The 19,760-nt window shown below is 55.1% G+C and overlaps 3 protein-coding genes and 1 non-coding gene across 4 annotated transcripts; 1 reads left to right on the top strand and 3 right to left on the bottom strand.

Annotated features, from left to right (window-relative positions):
* The first annotated feature begins 187 nt into the window (after positions 1-187).
* Positions 188-11,514, top strand: WDR46 (WD repeat domain 46). The gene is made up of 15 exons (XM_056132451.1): positions 188-340; positions 445-657; positions 759-839; positions 991-1,103; positions 1,405-1,492; positions 1,625-1,686; positions 2,092-2,196; positions 2,292-2,442; positions 2,524-2,659; positions 2,843-2,942; positions 9,680-9,993; positions 10,317-10,411; positions 10,664-10,759; positions 10,885-10,998; positions 11,353-11,514. Exons 1-15 carry the CDS (start codon positions 275-277, stop codon positions 11,452-11,454), a joined length of 1,836 nt encoding a protein of 611 aa, XP_055988426.1. The 5' UTR covers positions 188-274; the 3' UTR covers positions 11,455-11,514.
* Positions 11,515-11,916: 402 nt separating this feature from the next.
* B3GALT4 (beta-1,3-galactosyltransferase 4) lies at positions 11,917-13,354 on the bottom strand. The gene has a single exon (XM_056132461.1). The coding sequence runs from the start codon at positions 13,225-13,227 to the stop codon at positions 12,076-12,078; it is 1,152 nt and encodes a 383-aa protein (XP_055988436.1). The 5' UTR covers positions 13,228-13,354; the 3' UTR covers positions 11,917-12,075.
* A 768-nt stretch (positions 13,355-14,122) lies between these two features.
* On the bottom strand, positions 14,123-19,702 carry RPS18 (ribosomal protein S18). The gene is made up of 6 exons (XM_056132466.1): positions 19,518-19,702; positions 19,027-19,125; positions 14,824-14,910; positions 14,639-14,740; positions 14,330-14,421; positions 14,123-14,235 (listed from the first exon to the last, which is right to left on the bottom strand). Exons 1-6 carry the CDS (start codon positions 19,518-19,520, stop codon positions 14,160-14,162), a joined length of 459 nt encoding a protein of 152 aa, XP_055988441.1. The 5' UTR covers positions 19,521-19,702; the 3' UTR covers positions 14,123-14,159.
* LOC130040535 (small nucleolar RNA SNORA68) lies at positions 16,763-16,894 on the bottom strand. The gene has a single exon (XR_008795015.1). It is a non-coding gene; the product is annotated as a small nucleolar RNA SNORA68 (small nucleolar RNA).
* Positions 19,703-19,760: the final 58 nt, after the last annotated feature.

Raw genomic sequence — 19,760 nt, 5'->3', positions numbered from 1 at the left:
ACGAAACTGGTAAAAGTAAGCGCACTTGCTTTGGGGGCCCTATCCTGTGTTTATCTGTCTTTCACTGCTTGGGCATTGTCCGCTGTTGGGGAGGACCAGGGCAACAGGAAGTCCCGCCCTTCAATGAAACGCTCGCCCTTCTCCAATATGGCGCCTTGAGAGCTTCAGACCCACTGCATGCTGATTGGATGAGACCAAGAGGGCTTCCGGGAGCTTGCAGTCCGACTGTGGGACAGCTGAGAGTTTTGCACGTGGGACGTCTTCGCGGGACGAGATGGAGACGGCCCCTAAGCCGGGCCGCCGTGGCCCTCCCAAGAAGGCCAAACGTCAGGTCAAGAAGGTACAGACCTCCTCCCTGGGTGGGAGGGACGCGCATGGCTCCGGGATGGACGGGTGGGGCGGGCCACAGTCCCCGGAGCATCAGGGCTCCCCGTGTGCCCCTAGAAACCACGGCGTTACTGGGAGGAAGAGACCGCCGCTTCGAACTCCGCTGGAGCCTCGCCAGGGCCCCCTCGCAAGAAGAGGACTCGAGAGCTGCGCCCTCAGAAGGCAAAGAATACTCACATCCTAAAGAAGTCTCGGGTCTCCAGGAAGCCCCAGGTCACAAAGAAACCCCGAGAATTGCAGGATCCAGAGCGTCGGCGGACCTTGTCAGGGGTGAGTCTGGGCCCGGAGAGGATGGCGGGGCAAGTCCCCCTGTGGGTCCAAGGAATGGGGTCCACACGAACTTACCTCCTAGTTGATTTCTTCCTCCCCAGGCCCAGGACCCATTTCCGGGCCCCGCCCCCGTGCAGGTAGAGGTGGCCCAGAAGTTCTGTCGCATCAACAAATCCCAAAAGGTGAGCCATCCCCTGCGAGAGGGGTGGAGGGAGGTGTGTCGGGAGGGGGCATGTGGATGAGTTGGGTGGCAGTGCGGCCAGAGGGGGACCCTTCTGTGATCCACATGTTCTGAGTTTTCCCTCAATTCTCTCCCACGCAACGGTGATCTAGCTGCCGCGTTCCAAGCGGGAGCCACAGAGTCAGATTGAAGCGGCGGAAGCCCAGGAAAAAGAAGCAAGTGCCAAAGCGGCTCGTTCTGAACTGCTGCTCGCTGAAGAGCCAGGGTAAGTGGACCCTAGCGGGGTCTCTCTCTTTTTCTTTCTTTTTTTTTTTTTTGTTGGGTCCCACCCAGTGATGCTCAGGGGTTACTCCTGGCTCTGCACTCAGGAATTATTCCTGGCGGTGCTTGGGGGACCATATGGGATGCTGGGAATCGAACCCCGGTTGGCTGCATGCAGGGCAAATGCCCTACCTGCTGTGCTATTGCTCCAGCCCCTTGATGGCATTCTTCATGTTCATGTTACACGTCTGGTAATGTCTGTGTCCCATGAGGAAGTTTCATGCCCCTAATACTCTCACTTGCAGCTTTTTGGAAGGGGAGGATGGGGAGGACACTGCAACGATTCGCCAGGCTGACATCGTGGAGGCTGTGGACATTGCAAGTGCAGCCAAGGTTGGCCCAAGTGCGGGGCAAAATGGCGGGTGGGTGACACAGACCAAGAGGGAGGTAGGAATGAGAGGATGGGTTACTGAAGGGAAACAGTGCTTTTTAAAACTCTTCTCCCCTCTCCCCACCTTTCCCCAGCACTTTGACCTGAACTTGCGACAGTTTGGACCCTACAGATTGAATTATTCTCGCACTGGGAGGTAAAAGTTGAATTCTGGTGACTTTTTTCTTTTTTTGCTTTTTGGGTCACACTGCACTAATGCTTAGAAATAACTCCTGGCTCGGTACTCAGGAATTACTCCTGGTGGTGCTCAGGGGACCCTATGGGATACCCCATATATACCCTATATACTCTATGGGGACCGAACTTGGGCCAGGCGTATGCAGGACAAATGTCCTATTGGCAGTGCTATCTCTCTGGCTTCTCGTTCCCATGACTTTTGAATTAAGTTGTGACTGTGTTCCCATGACTGTTTCAACTAAGGGGTACGTGTCTGGGTTGCCACCTTGCGGACCACATAGCGTCTCTCCTCTCTGGCACGGAGTGGACCTCAGACGTTCTGAGGATGCTCTTACCTCCGCATCCCTCCCTCCACCTCCAATAGGCATCTGGCTCTCGGGGGGCGCCGGGGGCATGTGGCTGCCCTTGACTGGGTGACGAAGAGGCTCACGTGCGAGATCAACGTCATGGAGGCAGTGCGGGACATCCGGTCAGTGGTCTGTCGGCGATTGGTGGGGGTGAGGGAGCCCACGCCGGAAGGGCGCCCTGGGGCCCTTCTCTCCCTGACCCACCCCCACCCCCCAGGTTTCTGCACTCCGAGGCTTTGCTGGCCGTTGCTCAGCACCGCTGGCTTCACATCTACGACAACCAGGGCATTGAGCTGCACTGCATCCGCCGCTGTGACCGCATCACCCGCCTCGAGTTCCTGCCTTTCCACTTCCTCCTGGCCTCAGCGGTGAGATGGAAGAGACAAGATTCCCTGCCTCTGGGTGCCGGGATGAGGGGAGGGCGGGTGCTCAGTCTCCCTCTATCACAGTCAGAAACTGGGTTCCTGACCTACCTGGACGTGTCCGTGGGGAAGATCGTGGCTGCTCTGAACGCCCGGGCTGGCCGCCTCGACGTCATGACTCAAAACCCTTACAACGCTGTCATCCACCTGGGCCACAGCAATGGTCAGTCCTCACTGAGCACCGACTCTGACCGTCCACCTTCACCTGCTTCTCTGTCTCACCTGCGAAGCTGCCTTCTCGTTTACCTCCCTCCCTCGCCACCTTGTGGCCTCCGTCCCCACCTTTCCCAAGGTTAATTGCCACTGTCCCCGTTAATAACTGTCGCTCTTCCCCTCTGGCCTCCAGGTACGGTGTCCTTGTGGAGTCCAGCGATGAAGGAGCCGCTGGCCAAGATTCTCTGTCACCGCGGTGGGGTCCGGGCTGTGGCAGTAGATTCTACAGGCACGTAAGTTGCTTGTTTGGGTAGAGGCTTTGGGGGTCTGGCTGGGCAGAAACGTGCCTTTAGGGGCCTAGACTCAAGCCGAGCCACGAGGGCTTTAGAACCTGCCGGGCCGGTGTGGACACCTCTCCTTACCTCCACGTCCCAACGTCCCACACTTCTTTTTTTTTTTTTTTTTTTGCTTTTTTTGGGTCACACCCGGCAGTGCATAGGGGTTACTCCTGGCTCTGTGCTCCTGAATTACCCTTGGTGGTGCTAAGGGGACCATATGGGATGCTGGGAATCGAACCCAGGTTGGCCGCGTGCAAGTCAAACGCCCTACCTGCTGTGCTATTGTTCCAGCCCCCCATACTCTTTTTAACGATACTTTTTTTTTTTTTTTTTGGTTTTTGGGCCACTCACTCAGGGCTTCTGGCTCTGCACTCAGGAATTACCCCTCACAGACACGGGGGACCGTATGGGGTGCTGGGGATTGAACCTGGATTGGCCGCTTGCAAGGCCAGCACTTGCTGTACTGTCTCTCTGGCCCCTCGTGCTCTCTTTCCTCACCCTGAAGCAAGGTTGGAGATTTTCCTGGGGAGAACAGACTTTTGAATTCTTTTATTTTTGAGCCACACCCAGCCTTTCCCACACTGAGGGCTTACTCCTGGCTTTGTGCTCAGGGATTACTTCTCACGGGGCTTAGTGGACCTGCTGGGGTACTGGGGATTGAACCTTAGTCAGCCACATGCAAGGCAAGTACCCGACCCACTGTACTATTTCTCCAGCCCTGATATTTTGAGCCTTTTCTGGCCAGGATGCAGAACTAACAGGTGTCACATAGGTACTCCAGTATTCAGAAACACGAGAGAAAAAAACTTGTCATAATTTAGGGGTGAGGCAGGGGGAGGTTATACCCAGACAAGCTTGGAGAGGGGCTTCCAGGGCCACAGCCAATGCTGACACCGGGGGCTGCCTCTGGCAGTGCAGTGGTGGGTAGAGTCTGGGCTTCCTGCTGGTGAGTCACACGCTCTCACCCTTTGAGCAGTTTAAGATCTTTATTTTTTGGTCTTTATTTGGACTTTGGTTCACATCCTGGCTCCGTGCTCTGGCAACCGTGTGGTGCCAGGGATCAAACCTGGGCCTCCAAAATGCTAAGCTTGTGACTGGTGTTATAGTACAGTAGGCTTTTTTTTTTTTGGATTACACCCAGTGATGCTCAGGGATTACTCCTGGCTCTGCAGTCAGGAATTACTCCTGGCGGTGCTTGGGGGACCATATGGGATGCCGGGGATTGAACCTGGGTCAGCTGCGTGCAAGGCAAACGCCCTACTCACTATACTATCGCCCCAGGTAGAGCATTTTTCTTGCACGGGACCCAGGTTTGATCCTCCGTATGGTTCCCCGAGCACTGCCAGGTGTAATACCTGAGCACAGAGCCAAGAGTAAACCCTGTGTCCCGGGACCTCTCCAGAAACAGATAAACAAACAAAGAACTCCAAAAGCCCACGCTCCTGCCCTTTGCACTCTCCTCCGACCTTGGATTTGTCTTTTTTTTTTTTGCTTTTTTTTGGGGTACACCCGGGCATTGCACAGGGGTTACTTCTGGCTCTGCACTCAGGAATCACTCCTGGTGGTGCTCAGGGGACCATATGGGATGCTGGGAATTGAACTCGGGATGGCCGCGTTCTAGGCAAACGCCGTACCCGCTGTGCTATGGCTCCAGCCCTGGATTTGTCTTTTTAAGAAAAACATTCTCCTTAACTAAGGTTCCAAATTAGGGATCCCGGTCATTAGATTTGACTCCAAGTGTTTATTTTTTTAATGCTGACCTTTTGAGTGATTTTCCCCACTTTCTTTGAACACCTCTTCTCACACAGACAGATGAGGGGGCTGTGACGAGCAGGAATACCCAGCAGGCTTGAACTGCGGGCAGCAGTGCCCAGCGCAGAGGCACCGTCCATGTGTCTGAGGTGAAGTGCGCTCTCTCCGGGGCCCTTGCTGTTCCTGGTGTGGCGCCACTGAGCCTTGAGTGTCTTGGCTGTCAGCGTCCAGCCGCTTCTCTACCACCCTGTCAGTCTGCACTCCTAGGGATTTTCCAAGTCCCTTCCCTCAAAACCTCACAGCTGATGAAAAACAGTGATACTCAGGGCTGGAGCGGTAGTACAGCGGGTGTGGCAGTTGCCTTGCTTGCAGCCGATTGGGGTTCAATCCCTGGCCGCCCATATGGTTCCCCCGAGCCCTTCAAGACTGCAATGATCCCTGAGCGCAGTCACAAGTAAGCCCTGAGTACTGGCACCAAAACCAAAACAGTGAGACTCTGGGCTGGAGAGAGAGAACAGTGGGTAGGGTGCTTATCTCATACACAGCCAACCCAGGTTCATTCCCTGCACCCACTTTATTATTTTTAAAATTTTTTTATTTTTTGCTTTTTGGGTCACACCCGGCAATGCACAGGGGGTCCTCCTGGCTCTTCACTCAGGAATTACTCCTGGTGGTGCTCAGGGCACCATATGGGATGCTGGGAATCGAACCTGTGTCGGTAGCATGCAAGGCAAACGCCCTACCCACTGTGCTATTGCTCTAGTCCCAGCGGCACCCACTTTAGTTCCGTGAAATCTGCCACTTGTGATCCTTGAGCACAGAGTCAGGAGTGCCCAGAATACCAGTGGGTATGGTCCCCAAACCAAAAGTAAGAACAGTGAAAGAACTCGCTAGCCCTTTGACTAGCTCCCACCCCCTGATCGGCCTTCCCTCTATCACCCACACCAGGAGCAGCCGAAGCACAGGCCTGAGCACACAGCCTTGGGCACACCAGACAGCAGGCGGAGCTGAGAGGCTGCTTCCAAGCCACTAAGCTGCTGCCTCTGGAGGTTCCTTCAGCATGGGACTGTTGGGCCCTCTGTCACTCAAGAGCCCCTGTAGTTTGTCCCATCCTGATCTGCTTCCTCACCATCCCCACACTGTGAAGTTAGTTTCTTTGTCCCACTTGTCTTGGTCATGTGATGTCTTGCAGATTCCCCGAGTGATTGAAATGCCTACTTTCCCACAAAGTTCCCCCTGCAGATATTTTTTTTTCTTTTAATTTCTATCATCCTAAACATTTTTTTAATTAGTCCCTGCTAGGTATTTTGGGAGCCGTGAACTCCCCCTCTCCTGAGCATGGGCCCGGGACTCCCATGTGTAGAACATGCACTGGGGGTGGGGGCGTCACTTTTTAATTTTTTTACTTTTGGGTTATACCTGGCAATGCTCAGCAGTTACTGCTGGCTCTGCACTCAGGAATTACTCCTGGCAGTGCTTGGGGAACCACATGGGATGCCAGGGAGCGAACCTGGGTCAGCTGCATGCAAGGCAAATATCCTACCCACTATGCTATTATTCCAGCAAATCCCCTTCCCCCACGACTTTAAGTCACCTTGGACCCCCCCTCTGGTTCAACTATTTTTTTGACTTTGCAGCCACACCCAGCTGCACTCTGGGCTGACTCCTGGCTCTGCACTCAGAGATCACACCTGGCAGAGCTCAGGGGACTATGTGGGGTGCCCAATGCAATGCCCTACCTACTGTAATCACCCAGACTCCTATTTTGACTTTTTCTTTTTTTTTTTTTTTTTTTTTTGCTTTTTGGGTCACACCCGGTGATGCACAGGGGTTACTCCTGGCTCTGCACTCAGGAGTTACTCCTGGCAGTGTTCGGGACCATATGGGATGCTGGGAATCAAACCCAGATCGGCCGCGTGCAAGGCAAACGCCCTACCCACTGTGCTATCTCTCCAGCCCCTATTTTGACATTTTATATGTGTCATGACTTTTGTCTGTCCCCACCCACCCCCAGCCCCCTCAGCTGCTCCTGCCCTTTTTCCATCACTGCGACTGTCTGTGCAGCAGGGCATCTCCCTTCTTGAAGTCTCCCTCTCCGCCCCTAGTGCATCTGAGGGCAGACATGCAAACAGGCCTGGCTGAATGCCGGCTCTGGCTTCCTTTCTCTGAGCTTGGTTCTTCATTTATAAAAGAGAAGTCAAAGTCACAGAGGTCTGGGCCGGAGCAAAAGTACAGCAGGTAAGGCCTTGTCTTGCACGCCGTCAACCCAGGTTTAATTCTCAGCATCCCATACAGTCCCCCGAGCACCGCCAGAAGTCATTCCTGAGTACAGAGCCAGGAGTAACCCCTGAGCATCACTGGATATGATCGTAAAACAAAACAAAATAATAGAGCATGAACAACTTGAGTTGATGAAAGGGATTAATTAGAAGGACTAACTTGGACCTGAGAGTGTAGTGGGGAAGGCACTTACCTTGCAGGCAGCTGAACTAAGTTCCATCCCCAGCACCACGAGGGTCCCCTAACTCTACTAGGAGTGATCCCTGAGCACAGAGCTAGGAGAAAGCCCTGAGCACCGCTGGGTGTGGCCCCAAAAGCCCAAAACATAAAAAAGGGACTAAATTTGCCCTGCATGTGGCAAACCTGGTTTCAATCCCTGGCACCGCATATGGGTCCACAGGGGGTTCCCAGAATTCTACTAGGAGTAATCCCTGAGCAATGCCAGGCGTGCTCCCTGAGCACAGAGCCAGGAGGAAGTTCTAAGTAAACAACAGTAAATAGAAAGCCCCCCGCCCATGATCTTATCACAATCACAGTCACAACCATCCTGTTATTCGTCGATTGCCTCGAGCAGGCCCCAGTAATGTCTCCTTTGTCCTAGCCCCGAGATTTTTTTAAGAAGTGCCATATTCAAGGCTCTTTCAGAGTTAGGAGAATGAGACCCTTCATTGTTACTGGTATTTGGCATATTGGGTACGCCACGGGGAGTTTGCCAGACTCTGCCGTGTGGGCAGGTTACATTCGGTAGGCTGCCAGTTTGTCCAAAGTAGGAATGAGATGATAAGATGCCGCGCGCTTCCGGGAGCTGGGTTTTATAGTCTCTGAGTCTTGGCTGTTGATGGGATTACACGGCGCCCGGGGGCCAGTTGGTGGGTGTGACCCCCGCCTACTGGAATGATCTAACTTAAGGTTATAAAAGAAGAGCTGGGGAGACATGATTTGAAGGGTTGGAGCACATGCTTGGCATGTATGGGAGCCCTGATTACTATCCCCAGGACCACATGGTTCTCCAGGCATCTCCAGGAGTGGCTCCTGAAGAAAGTGGTAGAGAACTGATATACACTAATACAGAAATTTTTTTTGTTGTTGTTTAAAAAAAATAGTGGGGTTGGACAGAGTACTATGGGTAGGACACTTGTACACAACCAACATGGGTTCAATCCCTGGCACCCCGTATGGTCCTCTGAGCCCTGCCAAGAGTTATTCCTTAGTGTAGAGTCAGGAGTAACTCCTGAGCAGCACCACGTATTGCCCCAAAACCAAGGGGCTGGGGTGGGGTATTAGACACACCTACATATGGCTGAAGGGATAGTACAGCCAATAGGGAGCTTGTCTTGCATGCTGCTGACCAGGTTAGACCCTGGCACTTATCTTGGTTCCTGAGCCCCACCAGAGTATGCCCTGAGCACTTCAGGGTACAAGCCCCAAGCTAAAAATACGTCTAGCTATGTAAAACATATATTTGCATACACACCACACACACCACACACACACACCCAACAGCAGTGAGCATTCTACAACAATATTGTTACTTCCTTCTGCCTGGGTTGGGCTCCTTCTGTTGGTCATTTTCCAAGATCTTTTTTTTTTTTCTTTCTGGGTCACACCCACCGATGCCCACAGGTTCCTCCTGGCTCTGCACTCAGGAATTACTCCTGGTGGTGCTTGGGGGACCATATGGGATGCCGGGGATCAAACCTGGGTCAGCTGCACCAAGGCATACGCCCTACCTGCTGTACTATCGCTCCGGCCCCAATTTTCCAAGATCTTAAGCTGTGATGTTGTTATCAATGTGGGCCGATTGTATGCTTACAGCATTGTATGCTTACTGCTGTGTAGTCCTGCAATCAAAAAATCCTTAAAGTGGAGGGGATGGGATTCGAGAGATGGCACAGCAGGTAAGGCGCTTACCTTGCACACAGCCAACCCTGGTTCAATCCCCAGCATCCCATATGATCCCCCGGGCTCCGTCACAAGTTATTCCTGAGTGCTGAACCAGGAGTAACCCTGAGCACCTCTGGGTGAGGCTCCCCAAAACCCCCCAAAATGAAGGGGATGTAGCTTAATGGTGAATGTGCTGTGTATGTATTTGCACTGTCGTTTTATTAATCCTTGACAATACCCCATAGTAAGTTTTATGTATGTTGTACCCTAATAATTGAAATAGAGTTGTACAATTATTTTTTTGCTTTTTGGGTCACACCTGGCATTGCACAGGGGTTACTCCTGGCTCTGCACACAGGAATCACTCCTGGAGGTGCTCAGGGGACCATACGGGATACTGGGAATCGAACCCGGGTCGGCTACGTGCAAGGCAAACGCCCTACCTGCTGTACTATTACTCCAGCCCCTGGAGTTTTACATTTAACTGAGGATACTTCAGAAACGTTTGGTGTGATGGCTGTGGTTTGCCATTATTCATCATTTTCTTTTCCTTTTTTGAATTTTTTTTTTTTTTGGTTTTGGGGCACACCCAGAGGGTCTCCAGGGTTGTTCCCGAGGGACCATGTGATACCAGAGCTCCGACCGGGCCCCCTGCTTGCAGCGCATGGGCTCCAGCCCACTGGGGTCCCTCTGGCCCCCATTGTTCTTTTCTGCCCCCAAAGATGGCCTCAGTGTGGTCAGGCCATTCTGCTGATTTCCATCTCCCTTTCCCCCAGGCACATGGCCACCTCTGGCCTGGACCACCAGCTGAAGATCTTTGACTTGCGAGGGACCTTCCAGCCTCTGAGTGCGCGGACGCTGCCACAGGGAGTCGGGCACCTGGCCTTCTCCCAGCGGGGCCTGCTGGCCGCAGGGATGGGTGACGTGGTCAACGTCTGGGCCGGGCAGGGCAAGGCCACCCTGCCCTCCCTGGAGCAGGTCTACCTCACGCATCACCTTTCCGGCCACGTGCACGGCCTGCAGTTCTGCCCCTTCGAAGATGTGCTGGGGGTGGGCCACAGCGGTGGCATCACCAGCATGCTGGTGCCCGGTGAGTGGCCGCGGCACCGGACTCCCCGTCAGAAACGAGAGTGGATGGAGATCCAGGAGCCCAAGGCTGTGGCCGGGTGGGAGCGGATGGACTGGAGTTCTTTCGGCGGGGAAAGGAGTTTAGGCCACACTTGGTGGTGTTTGGGGGCTGTTCCTGACTGCTTCAGGAGTGACCCCTGGCAGAGCTGAGGGGCCCATTTATGCGTGGTATCGGGGTGTTGAATCAAGGCTGCGGTGCAAAGTAAGGACCTTAACTCTGCCACTATCTCTCTGGTCTCTGGCCTTGTATCTTAATGGGCTCCCCACATGCCTTCCATTTTCTAGGGGCTGCGGAGCCCAACTTTGATGGCCTGGAGAGTAACCCGTACCGGAGCCGGAAGCAGCGCCAGGAGTGGGAGGTGAAGGCCCTGTTGGAGAAGGTGAGACTGTGTGTGTGTGTGGGGGGGGGGGGCGCTAAGGGGGGGAGGGGGCAGGCTGGGAGGTGCAGCTGCCCCATATCATCAGGAATGGGTTCCTTCCGGGCCTGCTTGCTTGCTTCTGGGCTTTGGGCCACACCAGGCAGTGTTCAGGGGATCGAGCCCAGGGTGCTCCAGCCCTCTGAGCCATCTCCCGTGGCTATCCTTGGCTATCCTTTCCTGCCACACCTCTCATCCATCCCTCTCCCTCTCCAGGTCCCTGCAGAGCTTATTTGTCTGGATCCTCGAGCCCTGGCAGAGGTGGATGTCGTCTCTGTGGAGCAGAGAAAGAAGGAGCGGATAGAGAGGCTGGTATGGAGGTGGCCTTGAGGCCCCAGTCCCCCCCAAGTCCCCTTCTCCCGGGATGGCACTTTGGGTGGCTGTGTCCACTTGCCCCACTCCAGGCTGCTCCAGACGTCCTTCCCCTCCTCCCTCAGGGCTATGACCCAGAAGCCAAGACTCCCTTCCAGCCAAAGGTAAAGCGGAAGGGCCGCAGCTCCACGGCCAGCCTAGTGAAACGGAAGAAGAAGGTCATGGATGAGGAACACCGGGTAAGTTGGCAGTAAGGGAGCACAGAGCCCTGTTTCTGCTGGTGCAGCTGCCCCATATCACGGTCACGGTCCATCACGGTCCTCCCGTTGTTCATCGATTTGCTCGAGTGGGCCCAGTAACATCTCCATCATGAGACTTGTTGTTACTGTGTTTGGCATATCGAATACGTCACGGGGAGCTTGCCAGGCTCTGCCGTGCGGGCGAGATACTCTCGGTAGCTTGCCGGGCTCTCTGAGAGGGGTGGAGGAATCGAATTCGGGTCGGTCATGTTGGCTGCGTGCAAGGCAAACGCCCTACCGCTGTGCTATCGCTCCAGCCCTGCCCCATATCATCACTGCTATTTCTTCACCCAGGACAAGGTCCGACAGAGCCTGGAACAGCAGTCCCAGAAGCAAGATAAGGAGGCCAGGCCCACTGGGTCCCGTCCATCCGTGCTCGATAGATTTGTACGCTGAGCCCAGCTCTGGGCGGGCATGAGAGTGACTGTTACTCAGAAATGTTCCTGTACCTTGGAAGGAGCGACTTCCCTGGGTGGAGCACTGCCCTGCCCGCCCTGGAAGTGGGGGTGGAAGGGGCATTAAAGAGGAAGGTGGATTGTTTTGGTGGATAAGATGTCTGAGTCATCCTGAAGACCTGGTTTCCTCCCCAGGCCCAGCCTGTGCCTAACACTGAGGGCTTCTCCACCCTGCCCGCGTATCTGCAGACAGATTGCCCCACAGCCTGTTCTCCCAGACCTACCGTTTCAGAGGCGGCCTCGCCCACGTGGCCGGGAGTGCCTCACCCCGGAGTGCCCCACAGAATGCCTCTGTGCTCCCCATGTGGCGTTCTGGACTTTCTGATCACAAAGCACTCGAGGTAGAAAGACACTTTATTGAGGGGCTATGCCCCTCCTGTCATGGCAGGAAGGAACAATCCTGGCTTTTTACAAGATTGGTTTCTTCCGGATAACCCAGGCCAGGCGCCGGGTTTCTCTTGTATTCCTGGCTCAGACACTGCAGTATCTGCTGGGAGGTGGTGACTAACCCAGCCCATCGGGGAGATTATGGTAGTGTAAGGGGGTCCCACGGCCCAGGCTCTCAGCTGTGAAGCCAGGCCATGAGCCGGCACCGGGCAATGCCCAGGGTCCGCTGGTACCAGGAGCAGAAGGGGGCAGTCCTTTCTTCCTTATAGCCACTCACCAGCTTCCAGGCCTTTTCCATGGTCCAGGGGTCTAACTTGTGAGAGGTCAGCAGGATCTTCCCATAGCAGCACTGGTCCAGGGGGTAGTGGGTGGCTCCCGCCAGCCTGACACAGTGGGTGGGAGTGAGGCCGCCGCGGCTGGAACTCACGCCGACAAAGACATCCTCCAGTGGCAGGGCTGGCACCTGGCTGGCCATGTTCAGGACCAGCTGCGCGGCAGAGGCGGACAGGACGTACCCGGTGCCCGAGGCGTAGGCTGGAAAGGCGCCGCGGGCAGTCGGCCACTGTTCCTCAGCGACCCGGTGCTTGCTCCCCGATGCCCTAGAGGGGTACACGCGCCAGTGCACACGGCCCAGGTACAGGAGCGGCACCCGCGGGGCCCCCACCATGGGCTGTGCGCCACGCCCCCGGTCCTCTGCAGCCGCAGCCTCTGTCCGGGGCTCGGGGCCCGTCTCCCAGCGCGCCCACCGGCCGCCTCGCCGGACCAGCTCCGATACCAGCTCGGGGACGTTCACGAACACGTCGTCGTCGGTCTTGAGGATGTAGCGGGCCGCGGGGCAGTGTTTGTCAGCCCAGTTGAGCCCACTGAGGGTCTTGAGCGTGAGGTTGCGGTAGGTGTCCAGGAAGGCGGCCTGCAGGATGTCCCCCTTGGCCGCCGACTCCTGCTCCAGCGCCTCCTGGGCAGCCCCGGCGGGGTGTCCCGGGCCCGGCTGGCCCAGCAGGAAGAGGGTCCGCACCCGGAGCCCCCGGGCCTGGCGCAGCCCGCCCCACGAGGCCCGGATGGCGTTCCTTTGGTTCAGGTGGTCCACCGCGGAGCACACGAGGATGAGCAGGAAGGGCGGGGCGCCGGGACCCCCGCAGGCCCCTTCGTTGGCGATGAGGAAGCTCGGCAGGGCCAGCGGGGGTCCCGGCGAGGCGGGGCCGGGCAGCAGCGAGGGCAGCGTGAGGCTCAGCAGCTCCTCGCCGATGCCGTAGGGGCCCAGGAGGGTCCAGAGCAGGACGAGCAGCAGCGCGGCGAGGACGAGGCGCCGGGAGGGCCACAGGGGCATGGCGCGGCCGGTCAGCGCGCCGGGCGGCCGGGCCGGGCGAGGGCAGCGCAGGTGCAGCGCGGCCGCCCCGCCGCGCCGGGGCTCGGCCCCATCGCCCGGAACGCGGCGCCGCCCGCCCGCCCGCCCGCCCTCCGCGGAGGAGGGACCGCGGCCCCGGCCCGCCCTCGGCCCGGGAGCGCCGCGCGTGGGGGCCCCGCGGCCCGGGCACGCGCCGAGCCCCGGACCGAAGGGCGAGGCCGGACCCGAGGGACGCGCGCGATCCCCGGCCGAGCTCTTCCGGGTCACGAGCGCTGCGACGCGTCCCGCAAAGCCGGAGCTGCAGCCCCACCTAGGGATGGAATGCGGGAGGCACCTGCGGCGGGCGCGGGCAGCGCGCGCGGCGGTCCCCTGCATCAGGGATCAGCGACAGCGCCACGCCCCTTGCGGCAGGTCCCTGCACCAGGGGCCGGCGACAGCGCTACGCCACCTGCAGGCGGCCCAGCACCTCCCTTCAGGCCCATAACTTTATGGACCAAAGCAGAAGCACATCTATTTTTCTAACAGTATTTAGGATATCCTTCAGTGATGCAGTTGTATTCTAGCGACAGGAACTGGAGGAAGGGACAAGAAACGGCTCCACGGGTTCGATTCATAGTGTCCCATGTGGCCTGCTCCCCCCAACACCTTGAGGAGTAATTCCTGAGTGCAGTCTGGAGTAACCCGGTGTGACCCACAAAGAAAAAAAAAAAAAAGTCTCCAGCCAGGAATTTCTTTTAGTGGTCTTACTGGGCAGGCCAAGTGACAACTGTGCTTTAAGACCCTGGATAAATGAGTAGTAACAACTGAAGAAATATATGCAAGGGATTAGGTTATCACGTCCCCTATACCCCTCAAAGAGAGAACCACACAGAAATCATAAGCGTATAAACTTTATTACAGACAGGCCTAAAGATTTATTTCTTCTTGGACACACCCACGGTGCGGCCACGGCGTCCGGTGGTCTTGGTGTGCTGGCCTCTGACACGAAGTCTGTAGATGCAAGAAGAATGACAGGTTATGCGGATATACTAAAAAGGTTGGGGGGGAGAGCAGGAGGCAGGTGAAGAGGCCCAGGCTTACGCACCCCCAGAAGTGGCGCAGCCCCCGGTGAGCCCGAATCTTCTTCAGTCTCTCCAAGTCTTCCCGGAGCTTGTTGTCCAGACCGTTGGCCAGAACCTGGAACAGAGGTGGTTTGCTCTAACAACTGGGGCCCCGGGCAAAGCACTGTGCCTGTATTTTAAGTTTTTGGGGGCCACATCTGGTGATGCTGACAACTCTTGGCAGCGCTCAAACGACCATATGGGACCCAAACAGCGGTGTGTGAGCAAGCACCTTACCCGCTGTACTACTGCTCTGGCCCAGGAACACACCACCTTTAAATCTCATCACACACCTGACTGTATTTCCCATCCTTGACATCCTTCTGTCTGTTCAAGAACCAGTCAGGAATCTTGTATTGGCGAGGATTCTGCATAATGGTGATCACACGTTCCACCTGGCAGGGTAAGACAAGGGTCAGCTGCAGATGCCCCCACTGTGTGACCTACTACCCCCCACTCATCCACCCTCTGTCCTCACCTCATCCTCGGTGAGCTCTCCGGCCCTCTTGGTGAGGTCAATGTCTGCTTTCCTCAACACCACATGAGCATATCTTCGGCCCACACCCTGAAGAAAGGTTTTGGAACCGGTGAGTCGGAGTTGTGATTCCCCTTACAGAGCCACCGTTCAATACAGACACAAAGGCCCCGTGAAAGGTAGTATAGTTAGTTGCTCAGGTGCTTAACTAGCACGCAGCAAACCCAGTTCAACCCCTGGCCGAAATAACTGAGAGAAAAAAACAAAACCCTTCCTCCCACTACCCTCAAATCACAGCAGGGAAATGGCAACTCCACAAAGCTGAACTAGGAAACAGAATGCATTAGGAATATTTTCCTGGGGTCAGACAGTACAACAGACTGGGAAACACGTCTGATTGCTAAGTACCCCAAAACTGTTCAGGGGAGGGGCTGAACCAACAGAGAACCTGAGATACCATAACTGGAGCTGGGTGTATAAGCCGCACCCAGCTCTATGGGGGGGGGGGGGGGTTGATCATGCAATGCCTTAAACAGAGCTGTAACGTGCCTTAACTCCAGTACCACCTGTCCAGCCCCCATCAGGATCCCTCTCCCTGCCCAGCCCTGCACACATAGCTGTCAGCAGCACACCAGAGCCTCAGGATTCTGTTGCAGTGCCAGGAATAGCCGATAGCTTTGCCAGCTAGTCAGACCCCATTGATACTCATCTGGGAGATATATGAGCTGTATATATCAGTGGGTAATTATCATATTCCTCAAGTTTTTCTTTTTTTTTTTTTGCTTTTTGGGTCACACCCGGCAATGCTCAGGGGTTACTCCTGGCGGTGCTCGGGGGACCATATGGGGTGCTGGGAATCGAACCAGGGTCGGTCATGTTGGCTGCGTGCAAGGCAAATGCCTTACCCGCTGTGCTATTGCTCCAGCCCCCAAATTTAGCTTTTCAAACTGAATTATGTCAGTGCCCAGCGATGACCAGGTTCTAGGGGGCTAGTGTCCAAATTAGAACATAACAGGAACCAGAGTTTACACCTGCAGTGGATCACCACCAATCCAGCATTCCTAGAGAGGAACTAAATAAACGTGGGGAGTGAGGATGGTGCCTAGTTGAACGCGTTTCTCTCAGAAATCTGTATTTACCAGATCCTTATGAGCAACTTACAGACACAGCAATCCAAATTACCAAGAGACTGATTCACAAAACATTTGGGTTTTTAGTTTTTCACATTTAATTTGTGGTTTGGGGACATTCTCCAATTTGACTTTGGTATCTGACATAGGGTCCGCACCCAGCTGTTACTTGGTAGCCTAGTTCTGTGATGCACGAAAGAGGCCCCCAAACAAACAAAAAAGCAAAAACCCGATGAATTTGTGTTTCTCTTAAAATAAAGGAATGTGGATCAATGGCAGAGCACAAGTCCCTCAGTGTTGAGCCCCCAGATTCAATGCTGGATGTTCCCCCCAACTCCCCACAGCACACAGACAACACTGGTAGGTACTAGCTATGACCTAGAACTTTTATTTTAAAAAAAATTTTTTTTAAATTTTTGGGTCACACCCGGTGATGCTCAGGGGTTACTCCTGGCTCTGCACTCAGGAATTACCCCTGGCGGTGCTCAGGGGACCATATGGGATGCTGGGAGTCGAACCTGGGCCGGCTGCGTGCAAGGCAAATGCCCTACTCGCTGTGCTATCGCTCCAGCCCCAGAACTTTTATTTTTGAGGGCAATACATTAACAGTGCTCAGGGATGCTTACAGGGTGCCAGAGAGCAAACTTGGGTCTCCTGTATGCAAGGCAAGAGCCCTACCCACTGTACTACCCGTCTGAGCCCAGATCTAAAATGTTCTGGCCAGTCATTCTTTTTTTAAAATTAAATTTATTCTTTCATTTTCAGGCTGATGATCCCCTCCAACCCCCACACTGCCCCCCCCCACATACCAGCCATGTAGAACCTCCAAATTCACTCTGAGGGGCACCGCCCAGCCCCCCAAAGGCGACAAGATGCAATTGCTGTCAGCACCGCTCTTTAAGCTGCGGCTACGAGAAGCAGCAGCTCTTGGGTTTGGGTGCTCCTGGCCAGTCATTCTTAAGGTGACCACTACTGCTGCAACCAGGCCATGGTACCTCAGTTGCAATTGGGGGGAGGGGGTGTGCTTTGCTATCTTAAAAGGAGACAGTAGGTCAACTAAGTCTGGGCCCTTTAGTAAGGACCACTGGCAAAGAACCGCACAGGATCTTTGTATTCTACCCAGCTTTCTTCAGCCTTCCGCAGTTTGCTGTGGCACTACTTGCTTTTGGGGGGCACTACTTGCTCTGCACACCCAGTGCAGAGACCACTCTTGGCTTTGCACTCATTCCTGGCGGTGCTTAGAGGACTATACGGGATGCCAGGAATTGAACCTGGGTCAGCCAGTTGCCAGAATAATGCCTTACTCTCTCATCACTCTGGCCCCTCACTTGCTTCTTTTAAGGAACCCTCTCCCAGGCTGTTCTCTTCCTTAAACCCAGGAAATTTTCTCACCACTTTCTAAATACTCTCCACTGCGGCTGCTCGACTAAAGGCCACCTCTAGTAGTGAGCAGGGATCGCAAGTCAGGAGGGGACCAGAGCCAGGGGACATGGGGTACCAGGGCAAGCGCCTACCCAGTTTTTCACCGGAGGCCAGACAGTGGTGCCTGCACTGCCACTCCCAATTACAAAAACACGCACTGATCTCTAGGAAGACCTTTGCCAGCCTTAAGCAGAGCACCTCCTAAGGGATTCATTTTAATTATAACTACAACAAACGGCTTTGGTTAGAAACTGGCTTAGGTGCTATAGATCAGTGGCAAGCTCTTGCCTTAGAGCGAGGACTTGGGTTTGGTTCCCAGCACCACAAAAACACACCCAACAAACTTAAAAGCAAATTAGAAGCCAGAGAGGTAACACAATGGGCTCATTATCTGCTTGTTGATCCCCGTTATCTGCTTGTTGAGGCCCAGGTTGATCCCCAGCAGAGGTGGGAGCAGCCAGATTCCTCCTGGGCATGACCACAAAAGCAGCGGCTCATCATGTATTTACCTCTAAGCTGATAGTACAGGTTTGCCTTGCATGTGGCCAGCCCAGGTTTTATCTCCAGCAGCCCGCATCATCCCCTGGAGCACGAAAGGAGTGACTCCCGAGTGCAGACCCAGGAAGCCCTGAGCTCTGCTGGGTGTGGCCTTCTCATGTTAAAGCACCCTATTAATTCCTTGCCCTATACTGTCTTTTCGATGTGCCAGACACAGTAACAACAAAGTCTCCAATGGAGACGTTACTGGGCCCGCTCGAGCAAATACTGTCTTTTAAGTTCCATTAGAAGCTGAATCTGCAGCATCTGCTATTTTCTAAGACTTCTATCTCATTTGCTACACGGAATCATTTAGGAACTAATGAAGTTGTGCTCCCCACAGCATGGGGAGGAGGGAATCAAGAAAACTTTATGGATCCTTTTAAGTTGAGGATCTGTTAGTTTAAAAAAAGCGATCATCTCCTTTAAATGCTAGGCAACCAGTGAATTAAGACCAAAGCATTATCATCTACCAAAGGTTGGGGGTTAACAAGCTGGGTTTATGCCTACCCTTGGCACAGCGGTACACGCAGCTGTTCTCACAATTAGCAAACTGATAGGAAATCAATACAGCCTGCATCTGCACCATCCCGCAGCGGGCTGCAGTGCAGACCCGGTGAAGGCAGACACGTTTCCAACGTGCTCCAAGCAGTGGCCAAATGCTGGTTCCTGCTCTGGCAGTAGGAAGTTAATGGCTGCCGCCGCCTCCACCAGTACTGGAGCCAAACATTCAGAAAACTAGTCCCCACCGGAGGTTCCTTCGCACTTGGAAGGAACGGTTGGGCGGTTTTATTCGCCCGCCAGATGAACACACACAGCAGAGTACCTGGGGACGGGATTACCCGGTGCTTGGAGGGGGGGGGCAGACGCCAAATCTAGAATATAAACTCCACGGACCGGTAGGGCAGGAAAACTTCAAAGTCACTCAACCGGCCAACGACTCCCCTCCTGGGCCTGCAGGTGACACACGAACCCCGAGACTGCGCGTGCATCTGGCCACTTACCTCTGCGGGGTCAACATGTAAGGGGTCAAGTCGCCCCGGGCACCATACTTTTTTGGCTTAGGTCTGAACCCCAAGTGTCACCTACGAGTCTCTACTCCTATTTTTTTTTTTACCTTAATAGCAGTGATGGCAAAGGCTATTTTCCGCCGCCCATCGATGTTGGTGTTGAGTACTCGCAAAATGTGCTGGAACTTCTCGGGGATCACTAGAGACTGGTGAGAGAGCGGGGGAAGAGATCAGGCACCGTGAGCCAGCACGCACGGCGCGATCAACTTGTCCCCGGGGGGCGAGGGCCCCCTTGGGGCTTCCACAACCCCGCCCGCGGCAGGTCCGCAAAGTGCGACCCCGGGGAGAGGCCAGGGCTCCCGGCCATTCCGAGATGGACACGGAGCCCCCGGCCACACGCGCCAGCGCCAGGGACTGACTCTCCTCTGGCCCCACTTCCCAGACCTGGGTGTCTAGAGGCGTCCCTTCGCGGAGGAGGGGTCCGTGTTCCGCACAAACTGTTGCAGGCCCGCAGTATGGAGCGTTTTAGGCCATCGGATAGCAGTGCTTCCCTGCCCCGCTCTCGATGTCGCCGGATCCCCGCAAGAAATCGTCTTACCATGGCGGCGGCACAGCGACGGCGTGTAGGCCTCCTGTGGAAGAGGGAGCGGAAGTTACGTAATCGTTTTATATAGGGAGCGGGCGGAAGAGGCGGGACCACGGAGGGTAAGACCGCTTCCGGAAACTCAGGGAAAAGCCACCTACGGAAGGGCTCGAGGAGGCGCCACAACTTCCGGCGGAAGGGTGTCTCTTTGTATAGTCCGTAAAGTTCTCGGACCGGGAGAGCAGCGAAGGTTCCGGT

The sequence above is a fragment of the Sorex fumeus genome, unplaced genomic scaffold (assembly GCF_029834395.1).
Source record: "Sorex fumeus unplaced genomic scaffold, SorFum_2.1 ptg000094l, whole genome shotgun sequence".
NCBI classification, from domain to species: domain Eukaryota; kingdom Metazoa; phylum Chordata; class Mammalia; order Eulipotyphla; family Soricidae; genus Sorex; species Sorex fumeus.
The sequence above is the reverse complement of the archived record's forward strand: the minus strand, read 5'-3'. Positions and strand labels throughout refer to the sequence as shown.

Bases quoted from the DNA above. Each gene is read 5' to 3' on its own strand.
- WDR46 (XM_056132451.1), top strand. From the start codon at position 275: ATGGAGACGGCCCCTAAGCCGGGCCGCCGTGGCCCTCCCAAGAAGGCC. The intron at 658-758 runs GTGAGTCTGGGC...CTTCCTCCCCAG, and splicing joins GTCGGCGGACCTTGTCAGGG to GCCCAGGACCCATTTCCGGG. The intron at 10,999-11,352 runs GTAAGTTGGCAG...TTCTTCACCCAG, and splicing joins TCATGGATGAGGAACACCGG to GACAAGGTCCGACAGAGCCT.
- B3GALT4 (XM_056132461.1), bottom strand. From the start codon at position 13,227: ATGCCCCTGTGGCCCTCCCGGCGCCTCGTCCTCGCCGCGCTGCTGCTC.
- RPS18 (XM_056132466.1), bottom strand. The intron at 14,911-19,026 runs GTAAAAAAAAAA...ACCTTTCTTCAG, and splicing joins TTGCCATCACTGCTATTAAG to GGTGTGGGCCGAAGATATGC. The intron at 14,422-14,638 runs GTGTGTGATGAG...CCTCTGTTCCAG, and splicing joins AGGATGGGAAATACAGTCAG to GTTCTGGCCAACGGTCTGGA.